This window comes from Rutidosis leptorrhynchoides, chromosome 9, assembly GCF_046630445.1.
Source record: "Rutidosis leptorrhynchoides isolate AG116_Rl617_1_P2 chromosome 9, CSIRO_AGI_Rlap_v1, whole genome shotgun sequence".
NCBI classification, from domain to species: Eukaryota; Viridiplantae; Streptophyta; class Magnoliopsida; order Asterales; family Asteraceae; genus Rutidosis; species Rutidosis leptorrhynchoides.
Genome location: NC_092341.1, coordinates 30,666,029 through 30,685,057, shown reverse-complemented (window position 1 = coordinate 30,685,057; position 19,029 = coordinate 30,666,029). Strand labels below are relative to the sequence as shown.

The 19,029-nt window shown below is 35.8% G+C and overlaps 1 protein-coding gene across 1 annotated transcript; it reads left to right on the top strand.

Annotated features, from left to right (window-relative positions):
• The first annotated feature begins 13,978 nt into the window (after nt 1-13,978).
• Nucleotides 13,979-14,659, top strand: LOC139867892 (putative F-box/LRR-repeat protein At5g41840). Its single transcript, XM_071856241.1, has one exon. The coding sequence runs from the start codon at nt 13,979-13,981 to the stop codon at nt 14,657-14,659; it is 681 nt and encodes a 226-aa protein (XP_071712342.1).
• The last annotated feature ends 4,370 nt before the right edge of the window (nt 14,660-19,029 follow it).

The following is a 19,029-nucleotide window of genomic DNA, read 5'->3' as shown; positions in this document are numbered from 1 at the left end:
GCACAAGTCTTCTTTACAGATTCGATGGCCACATAATTAAGTTGAAATCAAATTGGTACCCTTCACCTACTCACCGTTGGTTTAATTATTTGAAATGCTATACGAGTTCTTTTGCATATTTATTAAGTTTATCTTGTTTCTTTGTAGCCTTTTTCGTATTTGTTTGGTTTTTTTAGGCGAATACTAGGGGTTTATTTAATATCATGTGACATGGATTAATTGGTTATATGAATTTATATTCTTTTTCTTTTTATGTTATTCTTTTGAAGCGTGAGAATGATTAGTTATATATATTATTTTGACTTATAAAATGCCTATGACATTAAGATGTCTGTTTTATAACGATTGAACAAAGATCTGAAGCTTCATTCTACCTGTGATGGTGAGTTATATTCCAATTAGTCTTTGTTTAAATTAGACAACATATCTCAGTTTACATTAAGGTGTCTGCTTTTCCGGATTTTTGTTTAGAAAATCATGGGGGCTGTGATATACTGTTGCTGCTCGTAATCAATTTATTCCCATTGGAGCTGCATGCCTTGTACAAGATACTTGTGCAGTATTTTTGGTTAAGCTTTTATAATTAATAGAAGGTAAAATTGCTTGCTTTTCATTGAACACTCTCGTATGTATATATACACCATGAAGCCTAACTAACACCCTGATTTTCAGGGATTACAATATTTACAAATCCTATCATAATCTTTTATAGATATGATACAGCTAATAATATAATATTACAATCTTTACAAATCCTATCATAATCTTTTATAGATATGATACAGCTAATAGTCCCCCGCAGTCGAAACGGGAGGTAGGCGGACGTTAAGACTGTCCCGAAATTCATCAAACAAAACCAGAGGGAGGCCTTTTGTGAATATATGTGCAACCTGATGTCGTGAAGGTACATGCAAGACTCGAACTTGACCACGTGCAACTTTTTCCCGAACAAAGTGTATATCTAACTCAATATGTTTCGTCCTTTGATGCTGAATGGGATTGCTGGACAAGAAAATTGCACTTACATTATCACAATAAACAATGGTGGCTTTTTTAATTGGTCGATGTAGTTCAAGAAGTAAGTTGCGCAGCCAACATGATTCAGACACAACATTTGCAATCCCACGATATTCGGCTTTAGCGCTTGAACGAGATAAAGTTGGTTGACGTTTTGAAGACCAAGAGATGAGGTTATCACCCAGGTAGACACAGTAACCAGATGTGGATCTCCGGGTGTCCGGACAGCCAGCCCAATCGGCATCCGTGTAAGAGACTAAGTGTGTAGTGGTGGAACGAAACATATGAAGCCCATGATGCAATGTGCCTTGAATATAACGAATTATGCGTTTGAGGGTAGCATGTGAGTGTCGTATGGTGCATGCATGTGAAGGCAGATTTGCTGCACCACATAAGAAATGTCCGGGCGAGTGAAAGTTAAGTATTGTCGTGCTCCTGCAAGGCTACGAAAATAGGATGGATCATGATACGGTTGCCCTTGTTTTGAACCCTGTTTGGACTTGGTATTGACCAGTGTTTTAGAGGGTTTACAAGATGTCATACCCGCTCGTTCTATAATTTCGCGTGCATATTTAGACTGACTCAGAAACAATCCATTAGGAGTGTGTTGAACAGAAACACCCAAGAAATAGCTCAATCTACCTAAATCCTTCATTGCAAATTCGTGGGATAAGTGGTGCATAATTGTTTGTCGCAAGTGATCCGAGGATGTGGTCAAGATAATATCGTCGACATACAAAAGTAAATAAGCTGTGTCACATCCATTTTTATAGATGAAAAGGGAGTGATCACATTTGCTGTGAGTAAAACCAAGAGTAGCGACGAAATCGGCAAAGCGTTGGTACCATGCTCGAGGTGCTTGTTTGAGACCGTAGAGGGATTTTTTTAAATGGCACACATAATCGGGATGTGTTGGATCTCAAAATCCCATTGGTTGATACATAAAAACTGTCTCATTTAGATTGCCATGTAAACAAGCATTTTTAACATCTAGTTGCCGTATATGCCAAGAGTTAGATAATGCTAAGCTGAGAACCAAGCGAATGGTAGCAGGTTTAACCACGGGACTAAATGTCTGTGCAATCTATTCCAACCTATTGAGACCTGCCATCACCAACCAAACGAGCTTTGTATCGCTCAAAAGAACCGTCAGAGCATAATTTATGTTTAAATATCCATATAGACCGTATAATATGCATATTATTAGTACGAGGTACAAGTTCCCAAGTCCCATTTTTAATAAGAGCACGAAATTCATCCGTCATGGCACGCTTACAGTGAGGATCATTAAGAGCCTCACGAGGGTTACGTGGAATCAGAGATGGGGTCATAGTGGCGTGTAGATTAAACGGGGTTTTTGGTTTGTGAATTCCGTCCATGGCATGAGTAGTCATTGTGCGTGGAGGAGGTGGAGGAGTGAGCTCGGGAGTTGTGTTTGGGGTAGCAGTGATGGAAGTAGGAGTAACAGGTGATGCATGTTGTGAGTTTGGAGCGGATGGTGGTGAGAAACTAGTTGTAGAGTGTTGGGCTGATGGTGCCGAATGGGCCGATGGGGAGAGCCCAGAAGAAACGGTAGGTGAGTGAGATTGAAGTGGCGTATTATTTGTGGAGCTAGATGGAGAAGATTCTGTATGAGCTGGTTGGGCTGAACTTTGTAATTGGGCCAAATGGTTGGATTGGCCCGGGAGTGTAGTTGTTGTTGGGTTTGCGAGTGGAAGAATCGACAAAGGAGAGTGGAGAAATTCATAGTTTTTAGATTGTGATGGTTGTGGGTTAGAGAAAGGAAAGATGGTTTCATTAAAGACAACATGTCTAGAAAGGATGATTTTTCGAGAGCGAAGGTCGTAGCATATGTAACCACGATGTGTGGTTGGATAGCCTAGGAATACATACGGGGTTGAGCGGGGTTGTAATTTGTTGATAGTGGTGGCGGGAATGAGAGGGTAGCAAAGACATCCGAATACTCGTAGATGGTCGTATTTTGGTTGGCGTTTGTAGAGTATGTGAGTTGGAGAAAGATAGTTTAGTAATTTAGTGGGGATTATGTTTAGTAAGTATGTCGCCATGGAGAGGGCGTGATGCCAGAAATTAGGTGGAGTGGAAGAGTGAGATAGGATGGTGCGAATGATATTATTAATTGCACGAATTTTTCTTTCCGCTTTCCCATTTTGTGGAGAGGTATGAGGACACGAAAACCGAAATGCAATACCTTTTTGTTTGCAAAAATTATGAAAATTGGAATTATTATATTCTGTACCATTATCGCATTGAATTGTTTTAATGTTGATTGAAAATTGAGTGAGGATATATGTATGGAAGGATGTAAAGATGTCGACCACTTGTGATTTTTGTGAAATGGGAAAAGTCCATAAGAAGTTAGAATAATCATCTAAGAAAAAAACATAGTACTTGTGTCCTGCAGAACTAAGAATAGGTGAAGTCCAAATGTCAGTATGAATTATTTCAAATGGGGACATAGTAAAAGAAGTAGAATCATAAAAAGGTAACTTAATATGCTTGCCAAGAATGCAAGACTCACAAAATGATGAGTTTTTATTACATGAACTTATAACCGACTTATTTTTAAGAAATCGTAAGATGTTGGCGCCAGGGTATCCAAGACGTTGGTGCCAAATGTCGGAAGAAAGTACAGCAAGTGAAGTGGGAGACTTGAGTTGTTGAAGAGCGGAAGAACTGAGTGGATAAAGGTCCCCCGTGCTATTACATCTCATGAGTTGAATGCTTGTCCTGAAATCCTTAATAGTGAAACCAAATGGATCAAATGTTATGGCACGATAATTATCAGTAGTTAAACGGCGAACAGAAAGGAGATTTTTAATTAAATTAGGAGCATGAAGAACGTTTTTCAAAAGAATAGGTTTATTTGTAAATGGTAGTAAAGTGTTCCCAATTCTACAAATGGGAAGTGTATCGCCATTTCCAATGATTATTTGTTTCGGAGTGCTCAAATTAAAATAGGGAGAGAGAGTACCTCGATTACCAGTCATGTGTGATGAAGCGCCACTGTCCATGTACCAATGATCATCCGGCGGGTTGAGTGACATTGTGTATAGTGCTTGATCGATGTCGGTAGGAGAGTAAGAAGTCGTGGAGCTGTTCGAGGTAAATTGGGCTTGTGGATGTGGGCCCAATAAACCAGCAGACCCAGAAGGCATATTGGGCTGATTCCATGGGGTGGTAGGGTATGGGCATGGGGATGAATTAATAGTCCATGGTTGATTAAAAGAGTGTTGGGCCCAATTAGGTGGTGCAGCCCAGTTATTGTTGGGTAAGGTCCAATTGGGATGTTAATTCCACCTAGGATTAGACTGACGAGAAGAAAATTGTGTACCAGTATTACCAAAATTAGGGTACATGTTGCGTCCTCTTCCACCTCATCCACCCCGTGCACCTCGATTACCTGATCGGCCACGTCCACGATAACCTGATGACCCTCGATGGTAACCAGAATTCTCTCGATCACCAAGACCCTGTGTTCGATTATCCTGGTTTTCAGCAGTAGAAATCAAAGCGGTGTTGTTGGTGTTGGAGTTGTTCATCGTAGCCTGGCGATTTCTTAGTGATTCTTCGAGAATCAATTTCGATCGAGCGTCATAAAAGGTAGGCAATTTATCCATTTGATTGATGTGAGTTCGAATTTGGGAGTAGTTGTCGTTGAGGCCAGGAACCAACTGTAAAACCAATCGATGAGGTTCTACCTTTGAGTCAACATCACCTAACTGATCTGCAATCATCTTAAGTTCTTGACAGTAGGTAGACATGTTGGGAAAATCGTCTAGTTTGGTGTTGACGAATCGATTTTCCAGAGCTAGGGCTCGAGAGTGTTTGTTGTCGTGAAACATGCTCTTGAGTCGATCCCATGTTTTCTTTGCGGTGGCATCGGGTTCCATTATCGTGTTCATCAGATCAAGAGAAAGAGTAACGTATATCCATTGTAGCACAATAGCATCATGACGAGCCCATAGTTCAGGAGGGGTGATGACTTCTGTGTCTTTGCCTTTGGATGAAGAGGCTGGTGGTGTTTCAGAAGTAAGGTGATCAAGGACGTCATGTGCACGACAATGGATTTTAAATAGTTCGGACCAGGAATTGTATTTGCTAGTATCCAGGTCCAGTTTGAAGGGAACAGAGTGTTGGATTTGGTTGATGGGTTGAGCAGCAAGTTTGAGAGGATCGGTTGACATGTTTAAGAGATAAAGAGAATACAGAGGGTGAGTATGGATGATTGCAGAATAAGAAGAAAGGAAGATTAATTTGAGATGTAATTTGCACGGTATTAAGCTGCTGATACCATAATAGAAGGTAAAATTGCTTGCTTTTCATTGAACACTCTCGTATGTATATATACACCATGAAGCCTAACTAACACCCTGATTTTCAGGGATTACAATCTTTACAAATCCTATCATAATCTTTTATAGATATGATACAGCTAATAATATAATATTACAATCTTTACAAATCCTATCATAATCTTTTATAGATATGATACAGCTAATAATAATTAGCCTGTTATTGTGATGGACCTTTAATTTCCCGAGAAAAATAATAAGATTAACATTGAGTGAGCCGATGACTCACCAATCAGATATTAAACAGAGACTACACTTGATATTTCCAAAGGATGAAGGAAGTACTAGCATGTAAACTTTTACTAAATCATAAACACTCAGCCATGAACATGAGCTTCACTTTACTTGTGATGAGGAATGCACTAGATAGTTTGCTCCTATCTCGGAAAACCTAAACTCAACAAGACTAATTGGTTCCGGTGAACAAAAATCAGTCTTTGCTGATTTTTCTATATAAAGGGACATGTTTTGAAGTATTAGTTGTATATATAATCGAGAGCTAGCTATTTCATATGTAATGAAAATGTGAAACGAGGAAAGATACCACAGTCCACACTTGATCATGAATTTTTTTTTATTAAAGTGATGTTGATTCATTAACTAGAATTTAGGAATAATTTGTTCTGGTAATCAATATATTTTTCCGTTTGAATCTCCAAACCTAGCTTTTAAAGTAGCGGGTTTCATCATAGACCTAAAAACAAGATACTTCTACACTTATTTTTCTGTGTATTTGTAGTAATCATTTTTACCGTTTCCAGGTTTTAACGCCACTCACTTGTCTAAATAGCCCATAGTTAAGCAGATGAAGTTTAACATACAGATGTAGTTTATCTAGCTATGCTTAAGTTAGTTAACCTTCTAGAAGCAGTATATGTTAAGTATCAATCTTTATGGCTTATCCAACTTTATGACTTACTAGGTTCTATATATTTTAAGTTCTTTTAGCTGATAACAACGTGTACTACACTTGATCTTTGTTAGAAGTCCAAAAAAGATATCCTTTTTCACTTCTCAGCCTCTGTTTTTGTATGGATGATAATATAATAATAATAATTATAATAATAATAATATTTGACTAATATATAAAGCCAGTTAAATACAGTACAGTAGCATATAAGAATTTGCTAAATAGCAACTGACAAACTTCCATCATTGAGAGCAATTGACAAACTTCCATCATTAATCTTGCTCGGTATGTATCTTAACATCTTAGGCCTCTGATTATTATAAGCCTGTTACTTATTTTCATTAGTTGTGCAACTTTAGGGTACATCTTAATCAACATTTTTCCGCTGACTGCTTAATTTTAGCTTAATTTTGGAGTTAACTACTACCTTACTTCTTTTCATAAAATGGGTTACACATCGGCTTATGTATTGCCAAACGGGCAATTATGATTTTTGTTTCTATTTTTACATAACCCTGTTTGAACTAGAAAATGCAGTTATAATTATAATCAAAGATCATTGTCGATCAAATGAGCAGCTATAGCTATTATTGTAAATTTGGCAAGGGAAAAATATAAAAATGGTTTCCTTAAGAATGGAATGAAACAACTAAAACTGGGATTAACAAAACGCCTCCAGCATGCCTACAACGCGGCGTGATGGCCGGGTTTTTTTGGGCGTGATTGATGGTATCAGAATGCAAACACTGAAAAATATTTAAAAAGTTAAGAGCTACCAGCTTTCACGCGCAAAGAAAAAAAGTAAAATGACAAAAATATAGCCTTAAGTGTATACGGTTCAACTTTATTTAATTGGACAAAAGTAGACAATATATTACATTCAACTCTTCCCTAATGTTTCAGCCACAGATATAACCTTTTCAGTCTTCTTATATTCATATATATCAAATCAATAAAAATTATTACTCTCCTATTTGCTGCTGGGACTACCTGCTTTGTTGCTCTGAACTTTTTGCTAATTCCGTTTCCTTTATACTCCAGTGACCTTCTATTTTCAGTTTATTAATGCTTTTTTCTGTTTTCTGGCTTCCGTTGTTTTTTTTACTCATTTCAGTTGTTGGTGGTTGATACCTGGCGTGGTAATATAGAGGTAAACAGTGTTTGGTTTTGATTTTTGTTTTATCTCAATTATCAGTTACTTATTGCTTCTACGGAGTATTTGAGGTATTTTGAGGTATACGGACGTATTAATTGAATGATGATTTGGTTTTGCACACCAACTATTTGATTAAATGCTTGAATGACTATATGAAAGTTGCAATAACATTTGAACTAGTGTAACATGAGCTATAGCGACATAAAGTATTTCAATAGCAATGATTATATCGAAATAGAGTATTTCAGTAGCAATGATGTTTTTGTCTGATTCTAACCATTAGTATTACTAAATTTATATTTCCATTTATTTTTCACAGCCCAACTAAACTTGAGCCCAATAACCAAGTTAATTCAGTCCACAAATTCCTTTTAAGTCCACTAAAAACCAAAAGTAGGTCACGTAACTATTCCTTTCAACAAAAAATTAGAGCTTCAAAAATTTAGGGCTCGTAAATAATTGTATCTGGGAGAGGAAGAATTGATTGCGTGGAACTAATCAACAACGAGAAACAAAAATCAACCAGGTACGTTCTTTAGTCTCTTGTTCTGCTTCTTCTTCTCTGCTTAAAGTTTGTGGGCAATGTAAGTTCGGTGACAAATTGTTTCGGTGATTTTTTCCTGTGAACTTACAAATCGTACAAAAACACCACCATGTTTCTGATTTCGCAATCCGCACGATACTAAAAATCCTAATTAGCTGTAATTCAGTCCAGAACACTAGCTGTAATTTCATCAATCATTGTCAACGAACTCCGTAACCTAAAAACCCTAACTTTTTTGATTTTTTGAAATAATTGTTTCCAGATATGTCTTGCTGCTATAAACTTGTTTTACCTTAACCTTTATTTTTTAATTTATTTATTTATTTTTATTTTTTTTTAACAAAAACCAGAGTTTTTTTTTTGTTTTTGTTTTTTTTTTAAATTATATCATTGCTTTGAAGCACATATATTATATTATATATTATGAATTTGTCAGTTTGTTGTATTCCTTCAGCATTCATAACTATATATGGAAGAACTGCAGAGAAGATCACAATCTGGCGATATTCCGGTGGAGTTGATTCACTGTATACAATCGTTATTGCCGGTAAAAGAAGCGGCTCGTACGTGTGTATTGTCCAAGACTTGGTCGCACGCTTGGTCTACCATCCCTCATCTCAAGTTTAATGTAACCTCAAAGTTTTGTAACGAAGAAAAACATAGAGATTACATTCAGTTTATGGATCACACCATTTCTAAGTATGTCCAACACAACATACCAATCGAAAGTTTTGATCTGAGACTAGACAACAAGTTGGCTTCTGTTGCTAATAAATGGATTCCAAAAGTAGCTGCCCAAAGTTGTCTCAAGGAGCTTTCCATCCGTATCGAATCTGATAGTGATTTAATACTTCCGGATGAGATACTCTCTGGGAAAAACCTACATACTCTGTCTTTAAGTGATATTCGTTTATCACCGATTGAAAAGGTGAGTCGCAATCCTGTGATCAACTGTGTGAACTTACGGGTACTCTAGTTGGAAAATGTGGAGATAAATGAAGATGTACTTGATACCTTATTCTCGACTTGTATATTACTCGAGAAAATACACCTTTCATTTCGCTATGATATAAAGACTTTTAAGGTAAGAAATCTTCGTTATCTTCAAGAACTTAAGTTAAGGACAGAAGTACCATTTGATGTTTTGAAAATTGATGATGTCCCTAATCTTCGCTTGTTTGACTACTTCGTGCGGTTATCTGCGACTCAACCTATAAAGACATTCAACATGACCTCATTAACGAGCGTGACTAAATTATCATTACATGGTGTGACCATAGACGTCGAATTTCTTGACATGATCAAATCGAAATTACATTCTCTTGAGATTTTGGACCTTGTATTTCGGGATTGGACTTTGGAAAGGTGGGAATTTACAAGTTCTTCGTTGAAAAGACTGACCCTCGTATTTCTTGTAAGTCAGAAGATTGATATACAAGTTAATGCACCTAATTTACATCATTTTAGTTTCAGTGGCAGAACAATACCTAGTCTCGTGTTTCCATTTAGTAATGTTCCTGAATATATCAAGCTTAACCTAGTTTTGTGGCATCATGTTGATCATTCTTTCTTCCTAAGGATGAGGGACCTACTCAATTTATCAACCAAATTTGATATCATAATAAGCAATATTAGTGCTGCGCCGACGAACATTGATAATGACGATCGTGAAATAAGGTTCACAGTTCCATCTACTAACGTGCAACGATTATCATATTATGCATATTCAGATTTAAATCTGCAGGGGAATCTGTCATCGTTTGATGCACTTATTACGCTTTGCCATCCCCAATACATAACCATATACATTCTCAACTTAAATAGTTCTGAGAAATATTTTTGTGACTTCTTCAAGCCCGTGATAAGTGGAATGATGGCAAAGAAAACGTCTGACCGAAAAGATATCGAGTTCAAGAATCCTGGTAATAGAAAATGGGAGATTCTAACAGATTCTTTCACGAGTACTATTCTTGACATATCGTCTTACTCATTCTATTCAGTTGAGTTGAAACCAAACTGGTAGAGCCTAGCTAGCTACTCATCTCTGGTTCAATTGCTTGAATTTAATACTGTAAGAGTTCTTTGGGAATTAATTTATTAAGTTAATGTTTTTTTTTTGTACCGTAACTTTTTTCCATATTTGTTAGGATATGGAAGGCGAATAGAGCTACTAGGGGTTTAATGAATATTATTTGACAATGTGACATGGGTAGTTCATGATATGAATTTATATTATTTTTCCTTTTATGTTTTTGTTTAATAGAGTTACCTGAGAAATTCATGATATGAAGTTGTATTATTTTTCCTTTTATGTTTTTATAATAGAGTTGTCTGAGAAGAAAATATTGATCATCTGATATATTTCATGTTAATAGTTGTGTATGGAAGTTGGTTGATAACCCATAGGTCTTAAGAACTAATAAGTCTGACTCGTTTCAATACTATATGCATATGTGTCTGGTTTCGTCTTGTGAATTTATTATTATATTTAATATTTAAATTAGCGTTAGAGTTAGTTAGACTTTGATGATTGATGACTAAATCAAAAACTGAAGGTTCATTCTTTCTGGGTGAGTGATGTGCCAAATAGTTTGATCCTAGCTGGAAACGAACTTCGAAAGACTAAGCTTAATGACACTAATTAATTGGTTGCAATGAACATAAATTCGTCTTTGTTATCTCAAATACACGAGGAAGTACCAAGAGGGGGTTCTACCACATGCGATGCCCGAATGGATTCGTCGTAGTGACTGTAATGGTTGCTTGGTCCTGACAAAAAGAAGATGTAAGTAATAAAGGTTTAGCTTTCAAAGAAGATGCAAGTAATAAAGGTTTAGCTTTCAAATCATGAATACGGTCTACAACATTTTGATTAATAAAAATCCGGTCTAAACGAGACATCATAGTACCATCAATCATTAGAGCAAAAATCCGAACATATCTTTCTCCATCATATCTCACCGTCACCGAATTAAAGTCAACAAACACTAAATAACAGCCCGTAGGAGAGCCCGTAGGAGAGGCCATGAAATCGTTTGATGGCGTTGATTCGGATTGTGCTAGTGGCCAGATTTGGTGGTGTTGACGGTTGGGCCTGACCAGAAGTTGGGTCAGATTGTAGGCCTGAGTTAGTAATTTTTGTAGTTGGGCTAGACTGTGGATTAGAAGTAATTTATTTAATAACAGATTATAGAAAAGAGAGTCAAGGAAATCTTTGAGAAGGGGAAAAAATAAAATGATTTTTTCTTTAGATAATAAACTAGTTTATAACCCACGATTTCGCGAAATTTTTAATAAAAAAATTTGTAATTAGTTTAGATAATGTAAAAAGTATGTCAAGTCTATTCATATTGATTTGTAAATTATTTTATTAGTACGGGGTTTATACACAAGGATGTATTTTAGTAATTTGATACGTTGGTTATTTAGTAATGTGATACTTCAGTTCGTGTAAGGTCGTTATGGCTCACGTTACCATTCGATTGTATCTAAAAGTGTGTTACCATGTGATTAGTGGATCTCGGGTTACCTCTGAATTGTTTTGAGCCATTTCAAGTTCAGTTTTTCACTTGGGCCATTTGACAGTTATCTTAATCACGAGAAGATCGGTTCTTTAAAGAAAATAAGATTTGACAATTTGTAACCCGAGAGTTCTGTTTGTATAGCCCGAGGAAATCCAAATCCTATATATGTACACTCAATCATCCAAAATTTTAAAATTAGGTCATGTGATCTTTTGTATGTCATGTAGTTCTTCTTTGTTAAGCATTTACAAATAATCTTGTAAATGCTTAAAAAATTTGAGAACTTATAATCTAATTTGATACATGTGACAAATTTTGTAACAATACTAATCGTATGAAAATACTTGACAAATGAAAACGATATATAATTTTGATAGCTGAAACTCTACATAAATCTCTCTTTTTTACACCAAAATCAGGGCATATAGTTAATTACGAAAAATCAGGGCATATCGTTAAACACTTTGAAATTCATGGGTATTTTGACAAATTTACCTATACATATGTTTGAGTTTAAATATTTTAAATAGTCCAACAACTCATTTGAGCCCAACAAGTCCTTACCAAACCTGTTTGGGTCCAAAAATAGGGTTCACAAATAAACAGTTCGTAGTGTCGTACGTTCAAAAGCTCAAAATTGAAAACCTAATCACAACGAGAAATTGAAGCGAGGGTAAAGATACGTACCATAATCAGAACGAGAAGTTGAAGCTAGGGTGAAGTGTTTAACAAAGGAACTTTCATATTCAGCTCAACTCTTCCAATTTTTTTACCAGGTGCGATTTTAATTTGAAATTAACTTAGGGTTTTGTCACCAATTTGTTTTGCCTAAATTATATTTGAATTTAGGGTTCTATATCATCAGTTGTTATTTTTCAATTTAATTAAAGTATGTTTGCAAATTCGATTGTAAGAAAGTTTCTATTGTGTAAGAAAGATTAACAGCTGTTGTTGATAATGTGGGTCAGAATAAGATTAAAAAAAAAAAATTATTTCAGTAAATCAGGAGTACCATAAATGGTGTTTGTAAAAGTTTGGTGTAAACTGATACGGTGTGAATATGTGGAACGTGCTTTGAATTATGGGTGTACGTGAGTTGGGAATTTGGTCAGCCATATGACCCACTAACTACAATATCTAGCATGCATGATTTAATTAAATACTCCATGTTCTCTTATTTAATTAGGATAGCAGTTTAGCACTTTATTTTGTAGTCACGTAGCATGAGTAGTTATCAACATTTATCGGTAGTCACGTAGCAAGTACGAAGTAGTAGTTATTATAGCACTAGTATAAATTTGTACTTTGCATCATTTGAATGATATGATGAATGAATTATTTGGTTAGTTCAAAGTCTCTTTTCCACAAGTCTATTTTCTTAGGAGATTAGCCATCTCCAATCCGCTTTATCATCGAAGTTAGTGGTCGACTCGAATAGACCGTATCATAAACCGTATGAATGAAAGCATATCCTGGCTAACAAATTGATATTGAAAATTGTATTTAATTGCATTGTAGTAATTGATCTCGTTTCCTTTTTGCATTGAAGAAATAATAGTGAACAGTACTGTTGCCATTAGTATTTTCTTTTTTGCAAAGACATTAATTTTCTGCTTGGTGTAATTTAAGTGCAAATTCGATTGTAATTTTTTTTTTTTTTTATCATATTCTGCCAAATAGATTGTTTATATCTGTTACTTGCAAACTCTGGCTAATTGTTGTTTAGGAATTACTTGTCAGATGCAATCATTTGAAACTTCAGATCTTAATGTTAGAAGCTGTTAATTCAAGCATTATTTTATTTAACTTTAGTATCTTGATTTATTATAAAAAATGTTACACTAACAAGAAGAGTGTGCCAGAAAGGCAAAATCCCAAATAGTTTATAACATTATATTTGTAGCAGATTCCAGATTGTATCATAATATTATAGTGATAAACTATAAACTATTAATATGGTTAAGATTAGGATTTAGGATTACGATCAAGATGATTATGATTGATGTGGATACTATGATTAAATATTACTCTCTCCTTCCCAATTTTATTGTCCCCAGACAAAAATCACACAATTTAAGAACAAGTGATTGTCACATGTACTTTTTGTTAGCTTTCTTGTTTTACCCTTTACATTTTACTTATCCTTTCGTCTTATATGCATATATTAAGGGTATAGTAGACTTTTACTTATCTAGTGAACATCCAAATCGTTCAAAAACACCACCATGTTTCTGATTTCCCAATACGCACGATACTACACTTATCCAGTAGTATTGCGCAACTTAATTCAGTCCAAAACACACCAAAATTAGCTGTAATTTACAGTCAACGAACTCCGTAACCTAGAAACCCTATATCTTAACCATTCTTTGTTACTTTATAATCATTGCTTTGTAATACATATATTATGAATACTCAATTTGTTGTATTCCTTCAGCATTCATAACTTTATATATGGAGGAAGTGCAGAGATCACAACCCGGTGATCTCCCGGTGGAGTTGATTCAGCATATACAATTGTTGTTGCCAGTAAAAGAAGCGGCTCGTACATGTGTGTTATCCAAGACTTGGTCACACGCTTGGTCTACCATCCCTCATCTCAGATTTCATGTAACCTCAAAGTTTCGTAATGAAGAAAAAGAAAGAAGTTACATCAAGTTTATGGATCGCACCATGTCTAAGTATGTAAAAGACAACATACCAATCCAAAGTTTTGATCTCGAACTAACTGACATGAAGTTGGCTTCTCTTGCTTTTAAATGGATTCCAAACGTAGCATCCCAAAGTTGTTTCAAGCATCTTACCATTACTATCTGTCATAATGAATCTGATAGTAAATTAATACTTCCGGACGAGATATTCTCAGGGAAAAACCTACATACTCTGTCTTTACAAGATTATCATTTCGATCCGATTGAAAACATCTCAGTGAGTCTCAATCCAGTGATCAACTGTGTGAACCTACGGGTACTCGAGTTGGAAAATGTGGAAATAAGTGAAGAGGTACTTGATACCTTATTCTTGACTTGTATATTACTCGAGAAGATAGACCTTACAGTTCACTCTGATATGGAGACATTTAAGAAATCTTTGTTATCTTCAAGAACTGAAGTTAATAACAGTTGTACCATTTGATGTTTTGAAAATTGATGATGTCCCTAATCTTCGCTTGTTTGACTACTGCGTGCGGTTATCTACGACTCAACCTATAAAAACATTCAACATGGCTTCATTAACGAGTGTGACTAAATTATCATTAGATGGTGTGACCCTAGACGTCGAATTTCTTGACATGATCAAATCAAAATTACCTTCTCTCGAGATTTTGGACCTTGTAATTCGGGATTGGACTTCGGAAAGGTGGGATTTTACAAGTTATTCGTTGAAAATACTGACCCTCATAATTCATGTAAGTAAGAAGAATGTTATACAAGTCAATGCTCCAAATTTACATCATTTTAGTTTCAGTGGCAGAACAATGCCTAGTCTCGTGTTTCCATCTAGTAATGTTCCTCCTGAATATGTCAAACTTGAACTTGATGTGTTTCTTCCTGTTGATCGTTCTTTCTTCATTACGATGAGGGAACTACTCAATCTATCAAGCCAATTTGATATCGAAATAAGCAATAATAGTTATAGTTATGAGCTTCCGAACATTGATGATGAGGATCGCGAAGTGAGGTTCAGTGTTCCATGTACTAACCAACAACTATCATATTATGCATATACACCTGAAAATTTGCAGGGGCATGTGTCATTTTTTGATGCACTTATTACCGTTTGCCATCCCAAATACGTAACCATATACATTCTTAAGGAAGAATCTTGCGACTTCCTTAAGCCCATGATAAGTGTTATGATGGAAAGGAAAAAGTCATACGGAAAAGATATTGAGTTCAAGAATATCGATAATGATAAATGGGAGATTCTAACAGATGACTGCCCATGTAGTCTTGGCATATGGGATCACACTTTTTATTCACTTAAGTTGAAACCAGACTGGTAGAGCCTAGCTAGCTAGCTAGCTCCTCATCTCTGGTTCAATTGTTTGAAATTAATACTGTAAGAGTTCTTTCGCTATTAATTTATTAAGTTAATAGTATGTCACATGGGTAGTTCATGACGTTAGCGGATCTTGGTTTGATCCCTCCGTGCGCTCCGGGTTCAGTTATTAATGGTAGCTCATCTGATGTTAGCTCATTCAATTTTAAATCGAGAAGAGGTAAAGGTGTTCATATTGAGAAGGTGGATGGTATGACTTCTCGGCCAGACGAAAGGAACAACAAAAAACGGTAGTTCATAGCCGTTTATTTTGATTGTTTCAGTGTTAGATTGCTTTGTTTAGCTAGGTTGTGTTTGGATTTTTTTTTTTTTCTTATTTTTGTTGCTTTTTTGAGGTTGGTGTTCTACTTGTTTTGTTCGTAGGACTCGGTTCAAGTTAGCATTTTAGTTAGGTTGGTCTTGGTCAGTTTACTCTCTCCGAGTCATTCGTTGTGTTTGGTTTCGTTGCTTGTATCGGTTTGGGGTTTCATCTAATGATGAATACCCTTTGATTTTAATAGTAATCGTTATTTTAGCCACACAAAAAAAAATACAAAAAAAAAATTACAAAAAAAAAAAAAAATACAAAAAAAAAAAAAAAAACATGGGTAGTTCATGAGATGAATTTATATTCTTTTCCTTTTATGTTCATGAGAATTTGTTCATCTGATTTTTCAGGTTAAAAGTTGTGTATGGAAGTTGGTTGACGCTGAATACTGAGTAAGGAAGCTGACTCAGTCAATACTATATGCATATGAGTCTGGTTTTGTCTTTGGTACGAGTATTTTTTTTATATTTAAATTAGATAATGTCTGAATCAAAAATTGAAGGTTCATTCTTTCTGGGCGAGTGATGTGCCGAATAGTTTAAAATTTCTTAGATACAGGAAGCACCTGATTATGTATCTGATTATGTATCTGACTCCAACCTAAGGAGAACATATCCCAGTTTACAATTTGCAATTGTGTTTTTTCTGATTTTTGTAAAGAAAATCTTGGGCTGTTCTTCTTCCTCCTCGCGAAGAGTAAAGGATTCAATGCTACCCGACTCAACATTAACACCCTTCTTCTTCAACTGACCTGCATCAATCCGCCTTATCCGGCCCATTAGAAGCCTTAGGCCGAAACGGAACAGCAGGACCTGCTGTCCAAGGCGCAAAAGCCACCCACACCTTTCACATCTTTTCTTCAAGCATCAACCGAACCTGCACGACATACCAAAACACGGTCAAACCCTTGGATGCCACACCAACCATAGACTTCACGGCCATATGAGAACAAATAGGAGTATATAGGGGACTGAATGAATCAATAAAATCCACATATTCTTTTGGGCCACCAACAAAAACAGAAGCTTCGAACTTTCTTCATGAATCAAATTTAAATGACCCCTTAGCACCCACGCTTGGCTCCAACACATCATCCCCAATAGTTTTGACCTTTTCACAACTAGGCACCCCAAACTAGTTTAGAGCATCTCGAACATTCTCTAACTGTTTCATATAAACCGACTATACCTTGCAAACGGGTTAGGCCGGGTTGGTTTTGGTAATGGGTCAAAATGGTTTTGGGTTGAAATGGTCATGGGTCAAACGGGTCAAAAGTTTTAAACGGGTCCAAATAGGTCAGGTTGGGTAACGGGTCAATACGGGTCACATGTCAAATGAGTCCAAACGGGTCAATATAATTTTACATTTAGTATATTATTGTAGTTGTTATTGTTATTAAGAAATATATATGTAAGAAAATGTTAATATACATAATAAATGATATAACCATGAATGCTTTCATAAATGTTTAGTGGATGAAACTTGCTATGCTCGACCCATTTGACCCATTCACAAGACCCATTAGACATGTCTCTATTTATTAAGCTCTGGGCATTGAATACCACTAGACATGTTCCTTTATATTTTGTATAAGACCAAATTGGGTGGAAGGAAATCCATTGGACTTTTTTTTAAGTTTTAATTTACGTTGCTAGGCCTAATTTTTCTCAAGACCCAACTGACCCAAACTTGAGAGTATGGATCTCAATTGCCAGGTATAAAACCGACACACGACGCTCACACGCAGCGGCTCATGCAAATTAACATCCGACACACCCCGATCACACGCAACGGCTCCAAGCACAACAAATCCAGGACAAAACCATCACCGAAAATTCTATCGATCACCAAACGGTCACAAACTTCGTTGAACCACACATGTTTTACCCATCTCGATTCAACGAACGCAAAAACCGGCCCCAAAGTTACCTAGCCTAGCTGAGACATTAGCAACCGAAACTACATTACCGAAGTGCCCGACAATCTTCAAGATATTTGCGCTAGACACAAACTTCGCCAAAACCCCGATGATCTCGACCCAAGAAAATCGAGAAAACTTGACGGCCTTCTTTGCATACAGGAAAACCAACGTTATCGTACTCTGGAAAGTCCAAATTTTGACTTTCGTTAGAACACCGAACTTACCGAATGTACTTCAAAGCATATGACATGTACAAACCTTCTCTAGTCTACCGACGAACACAGAGAGAACCATGCCAGATACCCGACGGAGAAGTATCATCAATAGAGGCAGCCGGAAAAGCATTAGGGGGCAAAGAGTAACATCAATAAGACTTTATTTTTAAAGCCTCTCTTTTTTCCTTGAGTGTATGTGGGAGAGTCTGAATGAATATTATATATATATATATATATATATATATATATATATATATATATATATATATATATATATATATATATATATATATATATATATAGGCATGATCAATGGGGAAGTAACCAATCGGGGGGAAGCGGGGGGAAGCAAATTTTTATTTTTTCGTTTTTTTTGGAATTTTTTTTCCGACATCAAGATCACACGAAAATATGAACATTTAGAAGAGACACTTCGTGATGAATGTTATTATTTAGGCGGGAAAACGATCGACAAAAATAACATTCAAGATAATATTGTTCGTGAAGAATATGAACGTTTTTTTTTTCATGTTTTGTGAAGTAAAATTTAGCTCGATTTAGAGTTTAGGGTTTAGGGTTTAGGGTTTAGGGTTTAGGGTTTTGAGTTTATTCCATAAACTCAAAACACCAAACCCTAAACCCTAAACCCTAAACTCTAAACCGTTCGTGTTAAAAACTCAATCTAAATCCTAAATCTAACCCTAAATCTAAACCCTAAATCTAAACCCTAAACCCTAAATTTCTAAACCCTAATATCTAAACCCTATAAACCCTAATATCTAAACCCTAATATCTAAACCCCAATAGCTAAAACCTCAACATACGCTCGAAAAACACGATAATTGTTATATATTACTTCTTCGAGCGTTTTTCGCCAAAATAAAAACATTTATCACAAAGTGTCTCTACTAAATGTTCATATTTTCATCTCATCTATAATGTTCGTGAACAAAGTTTTTTAAAAAAACGAAAAAAAAAAGTTTTTGCTTCCCCCCGCTTC